The sequence below is a fragment of the Panthera onca genome, chromosome A1, assembly GCF_046562875.1.
Source record: "Panthera onca isolate mPanOnc1 chromosome A1, mPanOnc1 haplotype 2, whole genome shotgun sequence".
Lineage (NCBI taxonomy): Eukaryota > Metazoa > Chordata > Mammalia > Carnivora > Felidae > Panthera > Panthera onca.
Window position 1 is genome coordinate 107,020,194 of NC_138339.1, and position 26,212 is coordinate 107,046,405.

At 38.8% G+C, this 26,212-nt stretch overlaps 1 protein-coding gene across 3 annotated transcripts in view; it reads left to right on the plus strand.

The window, feature by feature from the left end:
* ADAMTS6 (ADAM metallopeptidase with thrombospondin type 1 motif 6) overlaps positions 1–26,212 on the plus strand; it is a 297,458-nt gene that overhangs the window by 264,770 nt on the left and 6,476 nt on the right. For 2 of the 3 annotated variants that reach the window (XM_060635672.3, XM_078449396.2), the window contains 3 exons: positions 3,786–3,990; positions 13,131–13,307; positions 15,925–16,081. In XM_060635672.3, coding sequence (XP_060491655.1) covers positions 3,786–3,990; positions 13,131–13,307; positions 15,925–16,081 — 539 coding nt within the window. Of the gene's footprint in view, positions 1–3,785; positions 3,991–13,130; positions 13,308–15,924; positions 16,082–26,212 lie in introns of those variants that run through there. The other variant, XR_013556624.1, reaches the window with a different exon arrangement.

Here is a 26,212-nt window from a genome sequence, read left to right on the forward strand (position 1 = left end):
ACTGACTGAGCCACCCAGGCACCCCTTCATTTTTTTTTTTTTAATTTAGAAAAATCTCACCTGTGAAATGTTTAGGGCATAGAGATTTATGCTTAGTATTAGTTTTACTTTCCAGTTAGTTGAGTAATGAGCAGATTTTCTTTTTACCAACTTAATGTTTAGATTTTTTTTAACCTGTTTTAAAATATAGTAAAGTTCTAGTATCCTAGTAAGTAGTTAATGGGTTACATATTTGAATCTCTCTTTGAGTAAAGATGTTATTGTCAGATTATGAATTTTTTTTAATTTTGCTATGTTGTGTTTATGAGAAGAGTTGATAAGTAGATGCTGGACTCTGGGACAAAGGCTGGGAAATCTCTTTCTCTCCGTCTCTCTTTTAATCTAAACATCAAATATCAGTTTATTTTCATATGCTCTGCCATTTCCCTTTAAGTTAAAAAGCAAAAATAATATTCTAGTTTTATGATTGGTTCTTGCTTCAAAAATATTCCAATTAACCTAGGTTTGTGAACATATTTTATAGTGTCTCTCTTATTCCCTCTGCCCCCCCATAATATATTGTTTGTCCTATCAATACACAGACACTGTAGGTCAAGATTACACAGATGGCACCACACCATTCTTATTTCAGACAGTTGAACATGAATCCCACTAGTTGTTAGTGTCCAATGGATATGAAGACACTTGTGAAAATGTAGACAATTTGATCCCTGGGTGTTGGGAAGAGCTCAGAAAGAAGCATCCCTGGTATTGTTCAGACTATAACAATTCAGCAGTTGACATTTCCAGAGAGAATTTTTGTGTTTTCTACCACAAAATCTAGAGGAGGAAAAAAGGAGAAATGGGGAGAAGGTCATCAGAGGGTCAAATGCAATGGGGAGAGTGAAGGTGAAAGAAGCCATATGTCTTAAACTGGACAGGGGAATAGAGAAAATGAGATGAGTGGATGCAGTGGCAAAATTGCAAAACAAGTTAAATAACTAGGGTGTGATTTAATCCTGTGGAGAGACATGGGAAGGGATGATTTGGTGAGCAATAAAGATGCAACCGGGACTGAAATCAGAGTTCGAGTCAGAAGGGAAATTGGGAGGGTGGTTAATACTTTTACTTTCATACATTCCAAATAAAATGCTCGACTGATGCATCTAGACTAAGAGATGGTTGGCAATAAAAGAGAGGACAAAGAATAAAAAGATGGAGGTGGCCCTGACCTCATGCAGCAAAGAACAGCAACACCTCCTGAATCACTGCTATTACTCTGGGCACCTGTGTTTAATTTGAAGGACTCCATCCCTCTTACATTATGAGACCTAATGAGATCATGGCTGGAGGTGGTATGACTGGACTTTTTGTGGCTGAGTTATACACATTTCTGTTTTATCCCCTAATCTTGGTGATGAAATCACTGTTGCAAATTGAATCAGAGTTTCACTATGGCTGGCATGCAAGTTATTATTCTCAGTACACATTTTCCTCTTTACCAAAAATGGTACTAACAACTTGGGATCATGTTCATCTGTGGAAAACAAAATGGAAAGAATATGAAAATTGCTTTAAGTCTCCTCTGGAAAATAACTTAGAAAAAAACCCATTAATATCAGATTCTCAGGATTAAATTATTGTTACTTAAATGAATTTTAGGTTGAAAGTGTTTAAGTTTTGGAAAGATGTATTTTAAGTTTTAGAAACTGGTTAATCGCCATATTTCTAAATACTGGTTTTCCACTCTGTAAGGGACAAAGGCCATGGTTGCTCATTTGGCTAACTACAGGCTCAAATTTGGAAACTAGTATTCTGACTTCACTAAAGTACTATCCTCCACGTACAAAACTGGCGCAATCACATAAGCTCACACTCTTCCCTCCGGATGGTCTCTTACCCAAGAGCATTAGCATATCCTGTGAGGATAGTTGTATGATTTATAATCATGGATGGATGAAAATGACTAGTGACTTCATGCTTCTGACCTAGATCCTACTACTTAGCAGGGTTAAAAATTAAATTCAATGGAAATAGTAACTGCTGGGGGATCTAGTCCTAGTTTCAACATTGCTCTTTTCATGACTTTGGATAACTATTTTCGTGACACGAACCTTACTTTCTTCTACAAAACAAAGTGTGATTCCTTGAGTATAGTAGGCATTCAACATATATTTATTAAATTAAATGCAATAGTATATTAATCAACACTCTGGTTGGAAATAATACAACTTCAACTTCAGCTATTTTCTGCACAGAAGAGGATTTGTTGGTTTACTTAACAAAACTGGGGGAAGGGCAACCATGGATCTAGCTTTAGGAATGGCTAGAATCCAGGACTGAAACAGCACCAGGGCCCTCTAGCTCCTCTATTTTTTCACATCAGCTAATTCCCCTTGACAGGGTGCATGGCCACCAGCAGCTCTTACAGCTTTATGCACCTTTGTGACGAGAAGGGAAAGGGCTTTTTTTGCTCTAGTGGAGGTATAAAAATTCTAAAGCCAAATTCTCATTGGTCTAATTTGTATCTTGATTCACATCTTTGGACCAAATAATGTGCCTAAAAGAGTGAGTTCTGTAGACGTATTACACACATACATACATACATGGACACACATACACACCCTAAAATTACATCTATAAAAGTTCATTTATGACTTCAGGGAAAAAAGAGTGGTTTACTTGCCAACGTGAAACATGTTCGTTTTGTTATTTCAGTTTCTTCCCCCATTAGTTGCATAGATGCTGTTTTCAGGAATAAAGGGGTCACAACAAGGGATCTCTATGTTTTCACAGAGCTGACTCAGGCTCTGCTCTTTGTGCAGGTTTTTAAAGACTTGTATATCTTCAGGCTTTCTCTGCCCCATAAGCATAATAAAGGCCTTCTATCTTCTGCAGAGCCTGACCTTCATCTGGAAATCAAAAAACAAATCCCTAGCTCCTTTAATGTGGTTTTAGCACTAAATTCTTGATTGTAGGAGAACCTGCTTCAATGTGATAATAAATAAAGCTGCTGTTTCTTGTTTGTTGTGTTTAGACACAATGTTAGAAGCTTTCAGTGGTATGCTAAAGCAAGCTAGCCCTGGCTCCTGAAATCCTATTATTAGCATATCTTCTTCTTGTGTTCAACATGCCAGGGATGTAGGTTGAAATTGGCGTTAGTGAGTTATTCACCCCACAAAATTGGTAAATTCAACAAATCGAGATCGCTGCCCTCCATAAAGAGCCAGTTGTTAAACACTTAAGCAGCACATGACTGGAAGCTTCATATTTATTACTTTATTTAATCTTCATCACAGTCTCACAATTTATATTTATATTGTTATCTTTATCTTAAAAATTAGTTTAGAGGGGCACCTGGGTGAGTCAGTTGGTTGAGCATCCAGCTCTTGACTTCTTCTCAGGTCATGATCCCAGCACCATGGGATCAAGCCCCACAATGGGCTCTGTGCTGAGCATGGAACCTGGTTAAGATTTTCTCTCTATCCGCCCCCCACCCCTCTCCCCCACTTGCCTTCTCCCTTAAAAAATTAATTTAGAAAAGGGGAAGTATCAATGTGGTTAAAAACATATGGTGCATTACTTGTTTGGACCAGGCTCTGCCTGTTTCAGAGCCCAGGCACTACACTTTGGAAGGCAGCTGACAGTGTATTCTCTTTTCCTTAGCAGCTCTTCCATTTGTCGTTTGTCACCTCAACCAACACTGAAATGTCAGCTGTTTTAGGGAGAGAGTGTAGTCCATTGACGAAAATCTCCGGCTGTACTGAGGAAATGTTTTTCTGTGTTTCTTCCACTTTTTGCTGCAGGTGGTTCATTGGGGATTGGTTGGAGTGTAGCAAGACTTGTGACGGTGGAATGCGCACAAGGGCAGTGCTCTGCATCAGGAAGATTGGACCTTCAGAGGAGGAGACACTGGACTACAGCGGCTGTTTAACACACCGGCCTATTGAAATAGAGTCCTGCAACAACCAGTCATGTCCACCTCAGTGGGTGGCTTTGGACTGGTCAGAAGTAAGGAAATCTGAGGCTGTATCTTTTGAGATGTCTTAACTAATCAATACCAGAGCATTTAATAGTGAGGACACCTGAGCTTGTGAGCACCTTAGAACTCAGCAAGTTAAGGACTGCCTAACAGTAAATTTGGCCCTGTTATATTTCATTGCTCCTGGTCAGGAGGTAAGGTTTTTCTGGGTCAGGGAAATCAGTGAGAAACTAGACATCAGTTTGATTAAAAATCAACCTAAAGTGAATTGGAAAGAATAGAATAATGAGTACTCACATAAGTGGTTTTTCTCTTCCTTTGCTATTCTTGAGCAGCAAATAAGCTCAGAATTAGTGATAAATCTTTTTTCCCAAGTCATGTTGCAGCCTAACTACATAATTCATACATTTGAATATTTATCAATTTTTTATCACTTATTATATATCTAAGTATATTTTAATTCCTTCTGTTGCATCTGGGGAAGAAACATGGAGTTGAGGTTGTAATATACAAAGTCCAATTCAGCTTTTATCATTAACCTCTGCTTACATGATCAGTGAGGGAGACTAAGATAATGTTTTTCTGCCTTACATGTATATAAAAGAGCCTAAAATAATCCATAGAGCTCAGAATAATTGCCTTATGAAAAATGAGGAAAGGGGTAGAGTTAATTCTTGACTGCTCATTCTTCATGAGACATATAAACGGAAACACCGTATCATTCTCCACATTTCCCAAAGAAGGGTTGAAATCTTCTGTAATGTTGGTTAATATTAAAAAGAATAAGTACCTGGCTACATAACTAAAGGCCATTCTTCCAAGTTAGCAAAACAGGATGCATTTCCTGCTGGAAACATTGTGGTACTTGCTTTGGGTATTTCCTGTAGACCTCATAAGTTTGTAAAAAAAAAAAAAAAAAAAAAAAAAATTAAATAAACAGAAAACATACATTGTTCTTTAGGAACCCCTGGTTGTAACTTTTCCCCCTGTGAATCTTACTGCTGGAGTGGCCTTAATTTGGTAGAGACCTGAGCCTAAAAGAGGGGCTGTGTTTAGGATGGTACATGGAAATGGAGATTCTGACTAGTTGTAGTTATCTATGGAATCTTTGGTGGGAATTGGGAGTGTTCTCCCAAGTTTCCTGGACGTACTCCAGCTTCAGTAATTACATCTGCCTACCTAACTTTTGTGTTTCAATCAAATGTAGAGATACTCGTGGTGAGTGGTTATGGAAAACAGTGTGAACTCTTCTGTTCCCTAGAAGTGAGTGGATTAACTCCTAAATTGATTTGGAAGATAAAATTGACTGATAAAGAATAGACATTCTGTAGAGTTCTACATATGTTGAAAATTATTGTACCTGCATTTCAGTGCCCAAGACCCTCACAGAAGTTCATAAGTAGTCATTGAAAATGATGACAAATTTATTATTGGAAAATCATACTGGGAGGCCTGATGATTGGCTTCAACAGTTTTAGGGTTTCAGGTCAAGTCCCTAAGTATAATTTAGTACCAAGTAAACACACTGGAATAGGCACTATGAGCAATACAAAGGAATCCTATAAGCTTGGAAAAGTAAATATTTGTGAAAAAAATAAAGAATAACTTTAGACAGTGTTTAATAAAATGGTGGATTGTGAGGTATACATGTATAAATGATATAGAAATTTAGAGCTAAGAAGGTCAGAATAGCTTAGAGTGCGATCAGAAAGCTTTTTCATTGGGGCACCTGAGTGGCTGAGTTGGTTAAGCATTGGACTCTTGATTTTGGCTCAAGGCATGATCTCACAGTTTGTGAGTTCGAGCCCCATGTCAGGCCCTGTGCTGATAGGGCAGAGACTGCATGGATTCTCTCTCTCCCTCTCTGTCCCTCCCCTGCTCTCTCCCTCCCTCTCTCTCTCTCACCCTCTCTCTCTCTCTCTCAAAATAAATAAATAAACTTTAAAAAAAAGAAAAGCTTTTTAGTTGATGGGAGCTAAACTGTATGTTGGCGTATGGGATATGAAATAGGAAGAGAATAGGGAAACTGGAGAAGATATTCCTGATAACAAGATAGTTATTTATCCAGTTACTAATTCAGAGAATATTTTTGAAACAACTGAACAGAAACATAAAGATCATGACGTTAAAGTAGGATGAAGAAGAGGGTTTGTTTTAAAGAATAAATGGAAAATAAGATTGCATGAAGTAGTGGTAGATGATAATAAAGATTCAACTTTATATATCATCTTGCTACCAAAGTGGAGAAAAATGGGGGTGCCTGATTGGCTCAGTCGGTTAAGCATCTGACTTTGTCTCAGGTCATGATCTTGTGGTCCATGTGTTTGAACACCGTGTCAGGCTCTATGGTGACAGCTCAGAGCCTGGAACCTGCTTTGGACTTGTGTCTCCCTCTCTCTCTGTCCCTTCTCCGCTCACACTGTCTCTGTCTCTCTTTGTCAAAAATAAATAAACATTAAAAAAAAAAAACATTTTAAAAGTGGAGAAAAATAGTTAAGTTCATAAGCAGAAACTGGAAAAAATTTCTGCCAACCATGAAAACACTAAAATCACTTGCACAGGTTTATTTCACATTGATCCCTTGATCTACACTCTTCTGTATCATTATATTTGTATTTTAACATAAAACAAATTTAGTCACCTTGAAAAAAAGGCATGTGTATATTATAGCATGTTTCCATTCCAAATACCATTTTAAGGTTTTCTTTTGAAATCAACCTCATATATGTTTTAATTACCCTGCTCTGAGAATTTTGATTCTTATCTATCCACTCTTAGAGATAACTTGCTCAAAAAGCTCTGAGAGGCTCTTAGGCACTCCTGGAGGCTGCTTAAAGAAACATGAAAAAGTTAGGTGGGCTTTTAATCACATTTCTGCTATCTTCTTTAAGATAAGCTGTCAAGGGACAGCTTGGTGGCTCAGTTGGTTAAGCGTCTGACTCTTGGTTTTCGCTCAGGTCACGATCTCATGGTTCGTGGGTTTGAGCCAAGCATCAGGCTCTGTGCTGATGGCACAGAGCCTGCTTGGGATTCTCTTTCTCTCCCTCTCTCTCTGCCCCTCCCCTGCCCACACTGTCTCTCTCTGTCTCTGTCTCTCTCTCAAAATAAATTAAAAAAAAAAAAAGATAGCTAAGTCAAAACTTAGGACAAAGATGCAGTGTCTTTCCTGTTTATTTTCCAAAGGAGAGGTACACTCTCACACTTCCTTTTTTTTTTTTTTTTTTTACTTTACTTTACTAGGAAGCCCACTTCTTCCCTGGACGGGTTAAAAATAAATGAAAGTAAATAGTATTAAGTGAAATAAACGTCTGAGTAGCTATGGAGAACAAAGTGAGAACAGGAGCCTGTTCTCCCCAGTGGAATGGAATACCTCCCGCTATTGAAAAGAGGAGGTCCTACCAGAACAGCAGGCAATGTTCAATCTTTTTTGGTTAGCTGCTGCAAATATTTCACACATTATTCATTTGACACACCCCTGAAGACTTCCCTTTTCTTTCTGCCCCTTCCCCACTTTCAACCATCAGCTGTCTGAGCTCTGCTAATCACAAGGGTGAGGTTCAACTAGTGAAAACATGTTGCAGCAAGAGGAATGTACCCTTTGCCCTTTTCCTTTTCTTTGCCGGCCTCTCTAATATAAAATTTCCATTGTTGCAAAGCCAGGAACCGTTTTTCGTTTTCTCCATCAGTGAAACCCACCGGGTTATTTTCTTTTGCTTATGACAAAAGAAAAGAAAACAAAACAAAACAAAAAGCCAAATTACCTTGGCGGAAAATGACTCTTCAGCAGCCTTTTGTGAAACTAATGAAGCCACGGCTTTCCCATTTCCTATAATCTAGCCTCACTCTTGGGATCACCCATACTATGTTGGACTTAAATGGCTTTCTGTTTTTGCCCTCTCTTGGCAAGTAACTCTTAGATGCGTTGCTGCATACCGTGGATGGGCTCCAGCAATCCTAAGCCATTCTTTTGATGTATTGGAATAGTTTCTTTTGACTCCCACAGAGTAGCCATTGGAAAAGGTCTGTTTCTTGTACTTACTCTTGGACAAGTGAATGACTGCTGGCAACATTCTCAATTGATTTGATAGGATTTACATTTAGGTAGCATTAGTTAAGAAGGAATTGGGGGGTGGGGTGGGGTTGGAAAGGGTGCAAAACCTACCTGCAGGGGACTGTGCTTTGTTTTAGAAGACAGTTGTGACATCACCTTGCTTACTTCTAGGTTCTACTCTGGTACTATAACTAAGCAAATTAAACCTGTTTCTCCAGAAAGAACTCAGTCTAACCCCAAACTGTTAACATTTCTGTGCTTTACAAGTGAGAGCCAAATTGTTTTCCCTGTTGTGGTTTCAAATACTTTTCTCTGCAAAATACGTTTTTTGCTTTTTAATAGTAGATCATTAAGCTAAAGCATAAATACATCTCTCATAAAAATGACCTCCTATATCTCACTGGGATGAAAACAAACAAATGGTCTGATCAGATTTTAAATAACTGTGGAATTTTGATTATATGAATAAATAGGAAAAAAAGGTATTTACCTGCAATAAAGAAAAATAGTGAAAAATAATTTTACTAAAGAATAGGTTGTCCAGGGGCACCTGGGTGGCTCAGTCCGTTGAGCATCCAACTTCAGCTCAGGTCATGATCTCACGGTTGGTGAGTTCCAGTCTCATATCAGGCTTATTGCTGTCAGAGTGGAGCCTGCTTCAGATCCTCTGCCCCTCCCCCATTTGTACTCTCCCCGTGGGGGTGGGGGTGGGGTTGGGGTTGGGGGGGGTGGAGAATGGATTGTCTACTGAAATAGTATCTTCCACACAGCTACCTATATAGTTTATTGTGAGAATGAATGGGATAGATTTTGATGTCTATTTATAACTATGTTTTCATCTAAAAAAAATGAGTTTTATTACTCATTCAGTATCTAATTATTACTACTGAATTTTAGGGCATGGTAAAAAAATGTGTACAAATCTACCCTTTATGTGGGTAGAGACCAGTGATTATTTCCGAAGAAGACTCTAAGCACTTACAATGAAGTTAATGCCTATTAATCATATCCATAATCATGGCTACATCTTGCTTTTCTAGAACTTCTTATGTTGTTAGATAGTTAAATAAAACCGAAGCTGTCAGATGAGTAAACGTATTTATTTATCAGAAGTCTCGAGAGGCGGAAAGATGAAATGTAGGCTTAATAAAGCAGAAGGAAGAAGTAAAAATAAAAACAAGCTGAGAGACATCTCTCCTCGAACATCTCTGACCTAACATCAAAAGAATTTGCAGAATAGAGTTCTCTTTGAATAAAACTAGTCTAATTGGCATCCCTATGCCTTTTACTTTTTTTTTTTTACAAGAATTTTTTAAACATTTAAATTTATAATCACTCTTAAGAAGTACAATATTTACAGAGACCAGAGTTGAGGCTTTGGATACAGACATGTAATATTTGTGGCTAGGTCTGCAGGGGTCAGGACTGGTATATTTATTGAATCAGCATATGGCAGAAATATAGTTTTCAGTCATTCGTTATTTCAAGAATTCACTTGACTATCTCTCTACTTCTAGTGTGATGGGATGGAATATCCTTGGCTTATTTAGAGGAGTTTGGGTTGTAATTTTCTAAAATTATTTCTTTGGTAGAAGTCATCACTATATGTTCAGTTTTACATATAATTTCACATTGTCCCACAGAGTGTTTGTGTCTCTGTACATTTGCTTTCAGAGCTCCATTCTGGTGGAAAGCTGCTATTTGGATTTACCTGTACTTCTTAGTGCCTCCTTTTCTCACCTGCAGAGCGGGTGTGGAAACGGTACTTCAGGAGGTTTCTGTGAGGATCAGGTACACTGTGACATGCAAAGTACTCGGGACACTGCCTGACACTTAATCAATAGTAGCACCGCTTTGTCTTTTTATTGTTCTCCTTGTTACTACCATTATTTTCTTTGTTTTGGTTTTGGTTTCCCGGGGACTTCTAGCCACAAACGAATGAATTGTGTGTCATGGCATTGTCTGCCTCCCCCAAGTGTAAGCAGGACTTTGGCATAGGCTCTTAGCCAAGACTGCTGGATATTACTACCTTCTTCAAATAATAGCAGAAGCTTCTTGCTACTGGAAAAAGATATTCCAACAAGCAAGGGGCATATGTCCCCAGCTTTAATACACGTATTATGCTTTTAAAATGCAAAGGGAGAGGAGAGTGGCACAAATGAATTTATTAGCAAATGTTCCCATTATGAGAACTAATCATAACTTAAAATCCTCAAATTGGATATCCCATATATCCTACATGTTTCTATCTCCCTAAAGTCTTTTTGCATTTTATCTCAATTTGTTTTTTTAATAATTAATTAATTAATACTTTTTCTGTGTTCTCATGACTTCCTGCTGATGCTAAGAGCTAAAGTGTGGATCAGAAGGTCTGGGATTTATTTCCTGCTCTACCACTTGCTATCTCTTTAGCCTTAAGCTGCTTAAGTTTTCCTTATCTGTACTCACTCTCAAAAACTTGTGTAAGAATACTGTATTTGAAAGTGATTCCTGAACTGTGAAGCTCTAATGAAATGTGAAGTAGTAGTGTTATTATCAGTAATAATATTTAGCATTAAAAGAATGGCAGAAATCCTCTAAGGCCTCGGCTTCTAACATTGGTGGATGGTGGAGGAGACTTGGTGTGAAGTCAGGAGGACTAGACACAGGTGGGGCAAGCTCAAAAGACTGGAATCGAGGCTTTATTCGTCATACAGAACACATGATTGCATGTCTTGGTTTCCTGAAATATAAAGTGATAGGATTGTTTTAAGGGTTAATTGAGGTAACAATTGCAAAGGACATAGTGTAAAGCCTAATGTTCAGGAAACAGTAAGAGTTAGTATTATGTCTGCCATTTAATAGCTGCATGACTTTCTACTAAGCATTTAGTCTAAGATTGTTTCCTCATTTAAGAAACAGAATAATAATTGCCATCTCATAGGATTTCTGTAAAGACTATATAAATTATCGCACTTAGCACAACCCTTGGTATATATCATGTTTATTAAATGGTAGCTGCTACTATCATTATTATTTTTAGTAGTGGTTAATTAGTAGAAGTGGCAGCAGCACTGGCGTTGTGCGTGGCCCTGGGCTTGCACTGGAGAATACTGCACATTAGTGTGGAGAGATCGATCTGAAAAGGTAAACTTAGCCTTCCTATCAGAAGACAGTCAGCATATTTAGAGTTTGAATTTTTATCTTGAGGACAATAATGAGCCATTGAAGGATTTATTTTTTAATCACAGGAGAACATAATTGATTTGTGCTTTAGACAGTGGAGCGAGGTAAGAGCAAGAAATACAGAGACCTGTTAGAAAGACAATGCAGTCTTACATGAAGGAAATGATGTTTGTCTGAAACAAGATTAGTGACAGTGGAGACAGAGAAAAATCAATAGATGTGAGAGAGATGTGGGAGTTGGATTAGCAGGACCCAGTGATGGATTCTATGGGAAGAGAGGAGCAGCAGCTGGAAATAAGGATGTTGATTTGGCTGTGAAAAGAAGTAGCAGACATCAGGAATTTGACCACTTTGACTACTAAGACCCTAACTAAAGCTTCTCCTGGAGCCATCTTGGAAAGAACTGATGTTCTCCTCCTTCAAAATGCATCTTAATGAAATTTTTTCTAAGTTGGAGGATATGTATTCTGTTATTACATTCATGCTGATGAGAAGTTTTCATGAGATCCTTGATTTCACCTGAAAAAAAAGTAGTAATTTTCTCTCTATGACATACACCAGGCTCAAAGGTTGCCCCGACAGAAGCTACGCGGGGTGTATATAGTGTTCATTATGATATCCTCATCCCACAACTAGCACACTTTGATTTACCTGATTGTAAATGAAAACCATCCTACCAGATATACAACAGTATGTGTTTATTGAGTGCATACTCAAAGCCCTGTGCTGAATCCTGAGGGTCAGGACAGGGTGGTGTACAAAGAAAAATTAGAAATGAAATAATTTGAAGGAGCTTATAGTGTGGAAGGGATGAGAAGACGTGTAAACATGTAATTACAAATAGGAAGATGGTGATTCTGGGCTCAAGAATATATATCTTCTACATCCTCTTTTATGCTACTTAACCTGTGTTCACATGTATATCTCCTACATAAAACTATGAGCTCCTGGAAGGTAGAGACCATCTTAATCACTTTGTATTCCCTTCCCCTCAGTCTAATGTAGCTCCTGCAGTAGATCTGGGATCTTTCTTCCTTCCTTCTTTTCTTTCTTTCTTTCTTTCTTTCTTTCTTTCTTTCTTTCTTTTGAACAAAAGGTATAGAAACAGGGCTTCAAAATGTTGTGGGTAAGGTCCTCACTTGACTCAAAGGAAGAACAGATTTTAAGGAAGGGTTCAAACATACAGGGTAGAAAGTTGGAGGACTTTAGTCAGTCACCATGTTTAATAGATGACTCTAAGAAATAGCATTCCAATGAACCTGGAGAAGAGGTAAATAACAGACTTTGTGACATTGGAAGAAGGAGCATCTTTTCCTCAGTATGAAGAACAGACTGGTCCAACTAAAGAAGAGTCAAATGCATTATGTTTAGGGAAATTTATTATGTACAAGGAAAAGTCCAGAGATTTTCTGTGCAATAAACTTTGACCAATGGCCATGTATTCTTAGTTACCACCCTCTAAGAATACACATCTCAATCAATCCCTAGCTTGCTTCATAAAGATGAGTTCTTGTTGTCTACTAATAATAAGGATTCTTTTCAGAAGACTACACCTAGCAAGTAGGAAACCAAGGATTCCACATTCCAAAAATTAGGATTTCTGTAAAGACTGTATAGCTCTTAGCACAACACTTGGTATATATCGTGTTTATAAAATGTGGCCAAGGACAGGGAGGTATCGAGGAATAAACCTACCCACAATAAAAGAAGAAAATAAGTTAGCCAAGAAACAAACTTTGGATTTAGCTCTTAAAGTCCTTAGGGGAAAAGTTAAAGGTACTTCTGCTTAAAAACTTAACGAGTTTTCATATCTGAACAACTTTGCCCAGAATTTTGTCTATATGCATATTGTATACCCAAAAACATTCACTTTAAGAAAGACCTTCCTCATATTTTCCTCTATCTTTAAACTGCTGTGATTCATTTAAACTGCTGTATTTGTTTTATTTCCAGTGCACTCCCAAATGTGGTCCGGGATTCAAGCATCGGATTGTTCTGTGCAAGAGCAGTGACCTCTCTAAAACATTCCCAGCTGCACAGTGTCCAGAAGAGAACAAACCCCCTGTCCGTATCCGCTGCAGTTTGGGCCGTTGCCCTCCTCCTCGCTGGGTGACTGGAGACTGGGGCCAGGTAAGACAGTGCGGCAAGGGGCTCCTGCTGAAGCAGCACTTTGAAACACTTAAGTTTTCTGATTGGGTCATTATAAGGGCTCCAGAGATGAGAAACACGACAGTCACACATAGACCCACTAGCTGTGTTTCTCCTGCACCCACACGCTTCCTACTTCTACCTACTCCTTGGGGCTTACCAATGTAATTTAAACTTAAAAGAGAAATAGTCTGTATGGCCAGGTATTTGAGCAAGCTAACAAAACTTTGGATTCTAGTCCCAACTCTCTCAGCTACTTCAAGAACAAATCTGTTAACCCCAGTGTCTTAACTTTCCTACTTGCAAAAGTAGCTCCTCTTAACTTCACAGAAAAGGTATGGGGGTTCTAATTAGCTTGATAATGTGATTGACAGTCTTTGAAATATTATCAATATCTATTATTCAATGGATTTAGCTGATGGACATCATGAATTGGGAAGCCAGTATAAAGGGCTTTTGGTCTGTATTTTTACATGAGGTTCATTTGCATTTTATGTTCTAATTCCTATTTTTTTCTTTCTTCATTCTCACTTATTTTTAAACTGTGTTATCTTAGTGAAGGCCACCTTAAATCCTTTTACAACAAATCGATATATTTGGATACAAGGAAAATTGAGTATTATTCTTTTGAATGTCAAAAAGGAAATCTATTAGGTTACATTAAAAATAATGTTCCAGGGGCGCCTGGGTGGCTCAGTCGGTTAGGCGTCCGACTTCGGCTCAGGTCATGATCTCGCGGTCCGTGAGTTCGAGCCCCGCATCGGGCTCTGTGCTGACAGCTCAGAGCCTGGAGCCTGTTTCAGATTCTGTGTCTCCCTCTCTCTGGCCCTCCCTCGTTCATGCTCTGTCTCTCTCTCTCTCAAAAATAAATAAATGTTAAAAAATAATAATAATAATAATGTTCCAGAAAGGTAATTTCTAGACAATCAATGCCCTTTTCCTGTGGTTTTATAATTAACCTTGTTGTTTTCAAATATCTGAGACCCAAATAAATCATGGCACATAACTATACCAGTATGATTTTGTGTGATCTCTGGACTGACTGGACCTGTCATTACTTATTAAAAATGGCATTTCATAGAAGTAGTTAGCAAAATTCCGGACAACCCTCAGCATTTCTACAGTATAGCAGTATCTACCGACCTCTTTTGTTATAGTTGGGAAAGGGCAAAGGTTTTCAGTCTCCATTAAAGCAAATAAATATATTTGTTCTGTACTCAGCCAGCCCTGTGGGGAGACAAAATCAGTGTGATCATAAAATAATTAATATTTGCATGTGTATAACAAATAATTAATAATTTGCATTTGTATAGCATCATTTAATTTATAAAGTACTCAAGTAGAATACACATGATAGGCATTGTAAGCAATTATGTGTTTCACTGTGAAAGTGTAACCATTTCAAAATATGGAATTGATATGGTGTTAAAGAATAAGTACAGACATGCCCTCATAATTTTGATTTAAACCATGGAGGCATTTCCTTCCTTACATATTCTTTGTTGCAATGCACTGTCATATAAAGGTCAGTTGAAAGTTTTCGCATGTGAGTGATTTCACCAAATTTGTAGTAATCAATTTCAGGTTATTCTTTTAAATGTTGTCAAGTCCTTTTCTTCTCATCTATATTTTAAATTCAGTTTTCTAAAATTAAAATTAACTGGTAAAAATACATTTTCAAAGACACTTTAATACATTTTATAGTGCATTTGTTTGTCATTCTTTATTTAGGAATTTTAAAATAAAAGTGTCTGTCAATATCCTTGCAACTCCTGTAAGTGTTTTGAGAGTTTTTACAGACAAATTCAATAGGGCCTCAGTTTGTTAACCTTATAAGCATCACCATCGCCTGTCTCGGCACTAGCTCATCTCCTTGATCTCAGATCTCACAGGCTTTGCGGGCATTCTGGGTGGCAGACCCAAAGAAAGATCCAGCTTCATGGTTCAGCCTGGACAGCTGATCGGTCCCCACTGAGACTAAGTCACTCAGAGAGTAACTTCAACTGTAAAGTAACTGAATCCCTGAGTAGATGAAAAAGGAGAGGGAGGCATGCTACTTGGCTCACATTTGTGTGACTAACAATACCTTAGAAAACTCAAGGTAATTATTGAAGCTCTTTTATTTTTTTTTAAACTGGTTCCCATCACTAGCCCACACAGCAGTCACTGCTGTTTTACTGAACTCCTATTTTGATCACATTCACAGCACTCCAGTAGACCATCAGCTTGTTTGCCATAGGACTGTAATAAATAGGGAGCAAAAGTGATGTCCCAGCACTAGAATCCCTAATTACTACTTCCTCATGAGGGTTTTCTTATTACACTCCTGTTACAGTTCACCTAATTGGAAGTGTTAGAAAAATAGCCCAAGAAATCTCTTGTTTTCTAGGAACTATATTGCTTCCATTTTCAAAGGTAATAACATGTTCCTTGAATTTTCAAATGAGTTCTACAGTAGAATGACTTAATCATATACCTCTCCAAGATGAACTTCATATGGACTTTAAAAGCTAATATATATGGTATTTGGAAAGATATAATATCTTTTTACCTCCTGAAAATTGTTGAATTTTGTTTCTCTCTGTGTCTTTCGGTTCAGTGTTCTGCTCAGTGTGGCCTTGGACAGCAGATGAGGACTGTGCAGTGTCTTTCCTACACTGGACAGGCGTCTAGTGACTGTCCAGAAACTGTTCGGCCTCCATCGATGCAGCAGTGTGAAAGCAAATGTGACAGTACCCCCATTTCCAATACTGAAGGTGAGTTTCCCATGGACAAAGGGCCTGCGGCCTCTAATGACTCACCTCTGGTGGCTCCCAGGGTTTGAGGAGCCCCATAAAGCCACTGTTGTAGTATAGTTCATGTAGAGCATTTGTGAAAGTTGCATGTGTACTGGATATGTGATAAGGAAACCTACATTTTTTTCCCTGACTACCTGACCTTGTTAAGTCACTTAAACTTTCTGGAGCTAAATTAGCTTATCTTTATAATGAGGGATTGGAGTAAGTAACCTCTAAGGTCTATGTTTGACCTAGCATTCTATGTTTGACTTGTGCCAGAAATACAGAGATGATGTCTAATGAACCACACTTTGAATTTAAAGTTCTGTTTCTTTTCTGTTTCTTTTTGGATTTAACAATGGATCTCTACCATCATGAAGATTAAAATTCATGCTTGTTGTACATATAATGAAAGCAAATATTTGAAACTATTTATTTCAAGTGCTAGTTTTCTTATTGTAGAAAAGAAGAAAAAGATAATTATATAGCTGTTTATAGAGGAGCACAAAGGTCTTTATGCTCTGAAATTTCTCTTTCTTTTAATTTTTTTTAATGTTTATTTTTGAGAGTAGAGACAGAGCATGAGCGGGGAAGGGGCAGAGAGAGAGGGAGGCACAGAATCCAAAGCAGGCTCCAGGCTCTGAGCTGTCAGCACAGCTGACGCGGGGCTCGAACCCACGAACCATGAAATCATGACCTGAGCTGAGTTGGACGCTTAACCGACTGAGCTGCCCAGGTGCCCCTGAAATTTCTCTTTCTTATGTATTGGGAAATCTGTTTATTAATAGCAGTTGCCAGCCCAAATCCTGAATTTTCTTATATCTTATTTAAACAAATATACTTTGCTTATTCAGTTAGGCATCCATTTAAAATTTCCTGAATGCCACTATGTAAGAGGCACTACAACAGAAATCATGGGAAATATAGAGACAAATATGGCAGAGTCAGGAAATTCAGACTGCCTTGCCATATGAAAATAGAGGCATGCCCAAATAAATGCACAAGAACATCTGGAACCACTAATTTAAATTATGTAAGAAACCTGGTTATGGGGCTCTGCTTAAAACAAAAGTAGAGAACTATCCTGAAAATAATTTGTTAATATTTTTCAAATGAAAATTATGTGCTCATGAGCCTATTAAAAAGAGATCTATTCCTTTTGACTAAATTTCTCCAACTTAAAGGATTTTTTTAAAAAATTACATTCACGGGGCGCCTGGGTGGCGCAGTCGGTTAAGCGTCCGACTTCAGCCAGGTCACGATCTCGCGGTCCGTGAGTTCGAGCCCCGCGTCAGGCTCTGGGCTGATGGCTCGGAGCCTGGAGCCTGTTTCCGATTCTGTGTCTCCCTCTCTCTCTGCCCCTCCCCCGTTCATGCTCTGTCTCTCTCTGTCCCAAAAATAAATAAAAAATGTTGAAAAAATAAAAAATAAAAAAATAAAATAAAAAATTACATTCACTATTGGGGCACCTGGGTGGTTCAGTCAGTTAAGCATCCGACTTCGGCTCTGTGCTGACAGATCAGAGCCTGGAGCCTGCTCTGTATTCTGTGTCTCCATCTCTCTCTGCCCCTCCCCTGTTCACACTCACAAAACTAAATAAACATTGAAAAAAAAATTTTTTTAATTACATTCACTATTTTAAAATATTTCCTTAGAGGGGCGCCTGGGTGGCTCAGTCGGTTAAGCGGCCGACTTCGGCCCAGGTCATGATCTCGCGGTCCATGAGTTCGAGCCCCGCGTCGGGCTCTGTGCTGACAGATCAGAGCCTGGAGCCTGTTTCAGATTCTGTGTCTCCCTCTCTCTGACCCTCCCCCATTCATGCTTTGTCTCTCTCTGTCTCAAAAATAAATAAACGTTAAAAAAAAAATTATAAAATATTTCCTTAGATATTTTATTTTAGGAAGAGCAATCATCTTGTATGACAGGATACAGAGAAATTACTTTGCAAATATACCAGTTTTTATATCTAAGCCTCAACATGAAATCCTTTTTGTATAATTTACTCTTTCAGATAAGTATGACCTTATTGTACATTAATTCAAAATCATAATTTTAATTTGCAAAATCTGTTGCTCTGATGTCATCTACTTTTTTGTCCCTTCGGTAATGGTCATTCTAGAAATTGAGCTTTTCTTCTCTTGAGAAGGACTCAAAATCCATGATAAACCTAAGTATTTTCCTTAGCAAAACAATCTCTTTTAAATAATCTAAATAAAAATATCTGTCTTGTGTAAGACTGCATCAAACAATTATAAATTGTTTATCCATTATAAATTATTAGCAGTCAATCACATAGGTCTGAAGGTCTATTTTTCTTTCTGAGTTGGAAGATAAAAGGTTGAGGTGGAAAAGATATAACTATCATATTAAATTACTCTGTATTGGGTATTATGGGTAGGCCCTTTATATTTATTATCCACCTTATATATCTCATATACATAAATATCTCTGTGTGTGTGTGTACGCACGCATGCATGTTATAATTATGTCAGCAACCGTCCAAGAGTTGGTATTACTGATGAGGAAACTGAGGCACAGAGAGGGATAGTGACTTGCCCAAATGATAAGACTAGGAAGTAGTAAAGGCAGAATTTGAACTGAGATTTGGCAAAGCCCAAGGGCATGTCAGTTTCAACTACATTTTTATGCTATTCTTAATTCACTTATTAGTAGGGTATTTTAACATGAAAACAGAGCTTCTGGTTATGAAGTAGCAACTCTTTCTAGCATGACCATCATCCTGATTCAGTAGATTCAGGCTTAGTCACTGCTGAAAGAATTGGTTTTTTAACATGCTCACAGCAATGTAGATGTTGAAATTATGTATATAACTTTATTTTAGGCATTTTAGTGATTTCTCCAAAAACTTTTCTGTAGTGGTTAGTTATTATACAGAAGCGTCTAGCTGGTGATGCAAAGTTTTCAGAGTGGGCAAAATATCATTTGTAACTGGACTTATTTCTGCCTTAAAGAAATTCTCTTAAAATAGATATGTGTTAATCTGAGGTTTCTTAAATTATTTGTAGAAACACCTCATGGTCATTTAATCTGCCTGGCCAAATCACTTTTCACTAATATTAATTTGAAGTAAGCAGTTAAGACAGAATTTTTAGCCTTCTTAGTAAAGGAGGAAACTTTTAGGAAATTATTAATCCTGCAAAATATGACTAATCTTAGAACTGTTAGTCCCTAAAGCTGCTGAGTCATTGAAAAGAAAGAGGATCACTCTCTTACAAAATTAGATTTAAAGTGGATATGTCTGTCATAACTTGTTTTGTGTTCTCTTTGGCTTCCCAGTAGCATATGTTGAATACATTTAAATACCTGAAACTATCTGTTCATTTCATCGGCAACTAATTATTGAATGCTTGCTGTGGCCAGCCTCTTCCATTCATTATGGAAAATTCAAATGCATTTGTAAGTTCATAGTCTTACACGAAAGATATTTTAAAAAAAAAGAAAAGGAAGGAAGGTAGAAGGTGTTATGTGGAGCAGTTGACACGGTGCTAAAAGTTCAAATGGAAGACAAGTGACTTTAACCTTTTAGATCAAGGCAACTTCATAGACTAAGTGATCTGTGAACCTGCTGTAATGTGTACTTGGAAAAATAACCCATGTATACCCTGGAAAAAGAGGATGAAACAGTTGAATTAAATCATAAGTTATCATTAACAGAGATATGAAATGGACAGATAATATGGATTTCAAAAGAGAAGAGGCTCTTACATGAAAGTAATGTAAGAGTAATCTAATATGGCTTCTGGGAATCAGGTCAGGGAGAAAAGAAATGCCTGTTGCTAAGGGAGAGTTGGGAGGGAAATCTGGTAGTAGGGGAAGGAGTAAGCTCTGGTTGCTGCAGGAGGTTGAAAGAGGACTTCCTATTCCCCTTCTCTTGACTCTTAGTGGGAGGCTACTGTGAAACCAGTTCAGGTCTACCCCAAGACAGAGTTGGACCAAGGGAGATCCCTTGGGATCTAAAATACAGTTTTTTAGTGGGGTCTCTATGGGTGAAATGGACCATTGATAGAATCTTGAGAATTGTTTTAACAACCACAGTTTAGGAATTGGTTCTCCTTCTAACATTTTATTATGAAAATAATAAAACATTTCAAATGTAACAGCAAGGTTGAAAGAATTTTACAATGAACACCCACTATCTGGATTCCAACATTAACATTTTCCTGAGCTGATTTATCACATATATATCTATCTGTCCATCCCTCAAGGTAATGGCTTTTAAATAATGTCCTCCATTCACCCAACCATTATTACTTACTTAGCAAGCCAAGGCCAGCAAGACAAAGGGCCAGGCACTGAGACTATGAAAGAAATGTGACAAGGTCTTTGTCCTCAAAGGGAGCACAGTTTAGCAGGGGTAGGGACAAATAATTTTCACAGTATAGGCAGTACTCTAACAGGGTAGAAAAAAATTACCATGAGTACACAGAAGAGGGGTAATCAGTAGAAGCATCGTGGAGAAGACAAGCTTGAGTAGGGCACTGGAAGGTATGAAACAATTTGCCAAGAACACATGGAGATGCTGGGATTCCTGGCAGAGGACATGTGTATTCAGTCATCAGGGCATGGAGGTAGTTCAGTACGGGTGCAGTGGGTTGGCAGATGAGAGGTAGTGGAGATGTGGCTACAAAGAGAGAGAGTCAGGGACTTGGTTTCGGAGGGCCCTGAATGTCGTGGAAGGCAGTTAGGACTCTTAAGTTTTAGGGAATAAGCGAAGGAAATTGAAGAGTGACATGGTCAGGGTGGCAGGAGTGTGGAGGGGCAGAGGGAGGTCAACTTTGTGTGGAGGAAGAGTTAGAGCGTTATTCTAAGTGTCCAGGCTTGAAATGATGAAGGCTTAAATCAAAGTAGATAGAGTATAAATCAAAAGGGGAGTAATTAATTGGAAAAAAAAGAATAAAATGGAAGGGAGAATAAAAAGAACCTGATGAACAGTTAGACACAGGGATAAGAGATTTGGAGGTATCCACTATGACTCCCATTTAGATTTTGGTTTCTGGATACTATAAATCACGATAAGGAAGTTAGGCTTCTATAGGGAAGTTGAAAACACATTCATCCCCAAATGCCATAATAAAATAATGGAATTTGAGTAAGATTTTTAAAAATAAAAATAAAATAAACAATGGAAAGAGATTGAAGAAATGGAGTGAGGTTAAGACAACAAAGAATAATAAGAGAAATTCGGAAGTGGAACATCAAGATATTAAAAGTAAATAGTCAGGGGCACCTGGGTGGCTCAGTCAATTAAATGTCCGACTTTGGCTCAGGTTATGATCTCGTGGTTTGTGAGTTTGAACCCCACAGCCTCTCTGCTGTCAGCACAGAGCCGACTTCAGATCTTCTGTCTCTCTGCCCCTTGCCTGCTCATGCTCGCTCTCTCTCTTTCTCTCTCTCAAAAAAAAAAAAAAAAAAAAAAGTAAATAGTAAGACGGGACTAGGAGAAGGAAGAAGGGAGATAAAATTTGCCATATTCAACGTCTGCTTTAGTATTTAATTCTTGTAAGGCTTCAGTGAAGGGTTAAAGCATTATAGGCTTGAATTTGACAGACTGCCCATGATGAGCATAACACTGCGTTGCTGCTGGGAGTGAATTTTAGACACATTGGGTATCACTGCATCTGAAGTACCACTCAGAGTAATTTTTTAAAGTACATCTGGCAGCTGGGACTAGCCTACTCAAGCTTACCTGAAATTCTATCCCAAATGCCATTTTATTCATCTTTATGCAGTTTCAGGTTCCCTTGTAGTTTATATGGTGAGTCTTTTCTGTCTCCCAATAGTACAAGGCAATCTGTCAGCTGGTATTTATTGCTGCCAGCTAATAATTCATGGTGTGCCCTGAGCTGGTAACCAACCCAGGAAAGGCGTGGTTAGTATACATTGGTTTACCAACCTAGGCTAACAGTGGCTTTGGTTGGTCTCAGTCTCCCTCAAGTGAATGACTTGGAGAAAGCCTGAGCAGCTCCCGAAACCTCATAGGACCTCCAGAACAAAACAACTACTGGACTTGAGATTTAAAGTGGTGCCCATTGTATTAAAACCAGTGAAAGGAACAATGAAGGTCATTTGAAGATTCTGAGTGGAAAGAGGTGAGCAAGAGTAGGGTTTTTTTTCCCTTTGCCATTTTAAAGAGCTCATAATGCACCTTACCACTCAGGTTCACATTCCTGGCTCTCTGGTTTACAGGGAACCCTGGGATTTGTGCTGGGATTATACCACCTTGAGGATGAATGTGGGTGGCTTTCAGGGAATAAGACTGGGAAAAGAGAAACTGAGGAAGCAAAGAGAAAAAGTAATGGCTTAGCCCATGGTAAGATGACATTGGAATCAAGTTTCGTAGTTGATACCACCTTGTTCAAGGATGAAAAGTTGCTGGAATGTTCCCGTTGCAATGAATAATGTCAGGTTCCCAAATGAAACTTATTATTTCACCCTTTTCCAGTCTGACTATGTAGAATATCAAGGGCAATTTTTTCAGAAGAAATACTAAGTTCACATCCCTCACCCACACATTCACACGTACAGCCTTTGCCATCTCACTTCTCACTAGGCTCTGCATCTTCTGGGCAGTTTGACAGAGGCACAGCTGGTTGTACTTTTGTAATCCAAAAGATAGACCCTAAGGTGCTTAAGTCATAACTGTCTACTTACTGTGTTCCTCTAAATCTCATAAAGAGTTTATGGGCACACAGGACATGCATTCGCCAAAAAAGGATGCTGAATGGTCCGACCTGGTCATGAAAGGATATGTCCCTGTATACCCCAGGTCACTCCAACAATATAATTTAGCCAGGCTGTGCGACGTTTCAGGAAATAAATGCAAGAGCACAGCATTTCAGGAGTTGCTCTTGTGTTCCTTGGACCAAGTGAAGCCTTCAAAGTCACAATGAATCTGAATCCAATTGCATCCTAAATTCATAAGCCTCTGTTCACTGTGAGTGTTTTGAAATCATGTCTTTTGGGTCGAAGATTTGAAAGATTAATGTAAAGCACCTGTGGAAAAACCCACTGGCACATCAATGATAAGTAGATTCATGTGTTGCCATGAAACAGGTTGTCTTATTTTATCATTCAAGTCTACCAAAACCCAGATTACCAGTGAGACCCACTCTTGCATACCTGGCAGGTTACTTATGGGTCTGGCTCATATCGCAGGGCCTAGGGGTTGGCTTTCAGCCCTTAATATAGTCCCAAGCGTCCCTGAGAAAAATGTAGGAATACCCTACAAATTGCCTTCCCCACTAGAAATCTTTGGACTTGGGTAAAGTGAAATTTTGTTTTCAGGGACAGGTAGGATGCAAAAAAAGGAGAGACTAGTTAGGCCCACAAAATATTCCCTAGAAGCCACACAGTAAGGACCTCTCACCCTTCCAATGGCCTCACAAGAGAAAAGGTAGAGTAAGTGTCTTTTCTTTCTCTTCCCAGGAGAGTACTTAGCTGGTACATGATGAGAGCAGAAGAGAAAATTAAGCCTTCACCTTAAAATCCTTGACCCTGCTGGCTTAGATACCACTACTTCAAAAGCAATACATATAAGTGTATCTACATGAAGAAAATATGATAGTCAAGACAAAACCTTCCAAATAGATTAATTACAGGGTAATCATGTTACAAAAAGATTCTTACTAAAGGATTCCTTTTAATAAGTGTCCTAGTAGAATAGTTTATTTACAGGTTATGTATTACTTAAGTATAGAGAAACTTTTAATTAGATATTTTAGAGATTAGCTAGAAATCAGCACATACTGAAGATCATTCAGAAACTAAAACAGAACATTTATTATTGTTTTGATTTCAATGGGAAACTGTGGTTTAATTTATGTACAACTTTTCCAGAATGGTTTTACCACAAATGTGATCTGTACTGTGTATCGGCTCAAGGGTGAGATTATTTCATTGTTTTTCCAAGTTTTTATTTAAATTCCAGTTAGTTAACATACAATGTAATATTAGTTTCAGGTATAGAATTTAGTGACTCATCACTTACATTATTTCATATTTTTAATGGCTTTGAGAATGAAGCAGACTAGTGAATAATTTTTGTAATTAAAGCCTTCTTGACTACATGAGCAGAATGTCAATGAGTCAGTCCAAGAGCTCAACACATCAGTCCTCTCTAGGTAAGCTAAAAAAAGTGGCAGATGGGCTGAATGCCCCAGTATAATTTAATACTGCTACTAATATATTTAAGATTATGTTCAGCTTTCTGTAATAGTGGAGCTTTAAAACTCCATGGTAAAACTCAAATCACCTTCCACTCTTGTCATTTTACACAATTGAAGGAGGACAGTAAAGCCGAAGAAAAGCATTCATGCCATTTTGAATACCTGTGACCTAGAACTGCTTTTAAAAAACATTTGCCTGGGACACCTGGGTGGCTCAGTCGGTTAAGTGTCTGACTTTGACTCAGGTTGTGGATCCCGCAGTTTGTGGGTTCTATCCTCGCTTAGGGCTCTGTGCTGACAGCTCAGAGACTGAAGCCTGCTTTGGATTCTGTGTCTCCCTCCCTTTCTATCCCTCCCCTGCTTGCAGTTTCTCTCTCTCTCTCAAAAATAAATAAACATTAAAAAAAACAAAGTCCCAGGGGCACCTGGGTGGCTCAGTTGGTTGAGCGTCTGACTTCAGCTCAGGTCATGATCTCACAGTTTGTGGGTTCAGGCCCCACATCAGGCTCTGTGCTGACCGTTTGCTCAGAGCCTGGAGCTTGCTTCAGATTCTGTGTCTCCCTCTCTCTCTGCCCCTCCCCCGCTCACACTTTGTCACTCTGTTTCTCAAAAATAAATAAATATAAAAAAAAAAAAAATAAAAAAAAGTCCCCTTCTCCAGGGGCCTCTCAGTTGGTGGAGCATGCTACTCTTGTTTTGGGGGTTGTGAGTTTGAGCCCCAGGCTGGGTATAGAGATTGCTTAAAAATAAAATATTTGTTAAAAATTCCCCTTTTTCCATGGTGGCAGAGCATGATGATGCTGATCAGAGCATTTCTGATGATGATGTCACCAAGGGTTGACAAGGGTCTGCCTTACAGGTAGAAATTTTTTGAGCATCCTAACCCCAGCTCTTAAACCCACTACCTGGGTGACCAGCATGGGTGTCCTAACCTCTGTGAGCTTCAGTCTTGCCATCTCTATAAACCTGATGTTTTATTATACATAAAAGGGTTCAATATATAAATATATAAAACCACGGGCATTTCCTGGTACATGGGAAGCATGTGATACATTATTTTTAACATGATGATTGTTATTGGATTAAGCGCTCGTGGCTTTAAAAGACTAAGAGAATGAAAGACCAGTTATGGTTACCTTCTCTGATAAAAAATTTCCATGAGTCCAAAGGCTGATTCTTCTTATCTAGGCAGTCTTTAGAAGGCAAAACCAAGATGTAGGAACAGGAGCTTCCACTGGGGCCCTCCTCTGGGAGAGCTCCCCACACTCCAGGCTCTGTGTCCTCACACAGCCCCAGTGTCTCCACTTGAATGTCTCATCAAGGCCCAAGGTCCCAGCCTTGGAGTCCCCAGTGCTGGCTTTTCCCCATCTCTTTCATCATGATTTACCTGCTCTCTGTTTAATATCTTTTTGTTAATTTGCTTATGCGTGCCAGTGTGTAACCCTTACTGAGAGCCTAATGCACATTTTGACAGGGATCCCAGAGAAACAATACATGGTGGTGGATCTCAGAGGCAGATGTGTTGGTGAAAATCGTAACAGCTAACAGGTGGAGTGCTTCCTCTGTGCCGATGCCACGGCCATGCGTTTTGTAAGCACCCATGTGAGCCCCACTCACCACATCCTGTGAGCAGGTCTTGTCACAGTCTCTACTTCACAGATGAAGAAACTGAGGCTTAGAGAGGTGATGGAACCTGGCCCAGGACAACCAAATACTGGGAGGGAGCAGCTCCAGAATTCACCCCCCAGGCGCAGCCGACTCCAGATCTGCCACTCGTCACCACTGTCTTATACTTCTGGTGCAGGCGAGTCTGGTGCACTCCTAAAGAGTCACTACCTCCCTAAGCTTGGTTCTGCTCCCAGGACCCACATGACTTCCTGCTTTCAATCAAGCTGGATGGAATCAATTATTGACAACAAACTTG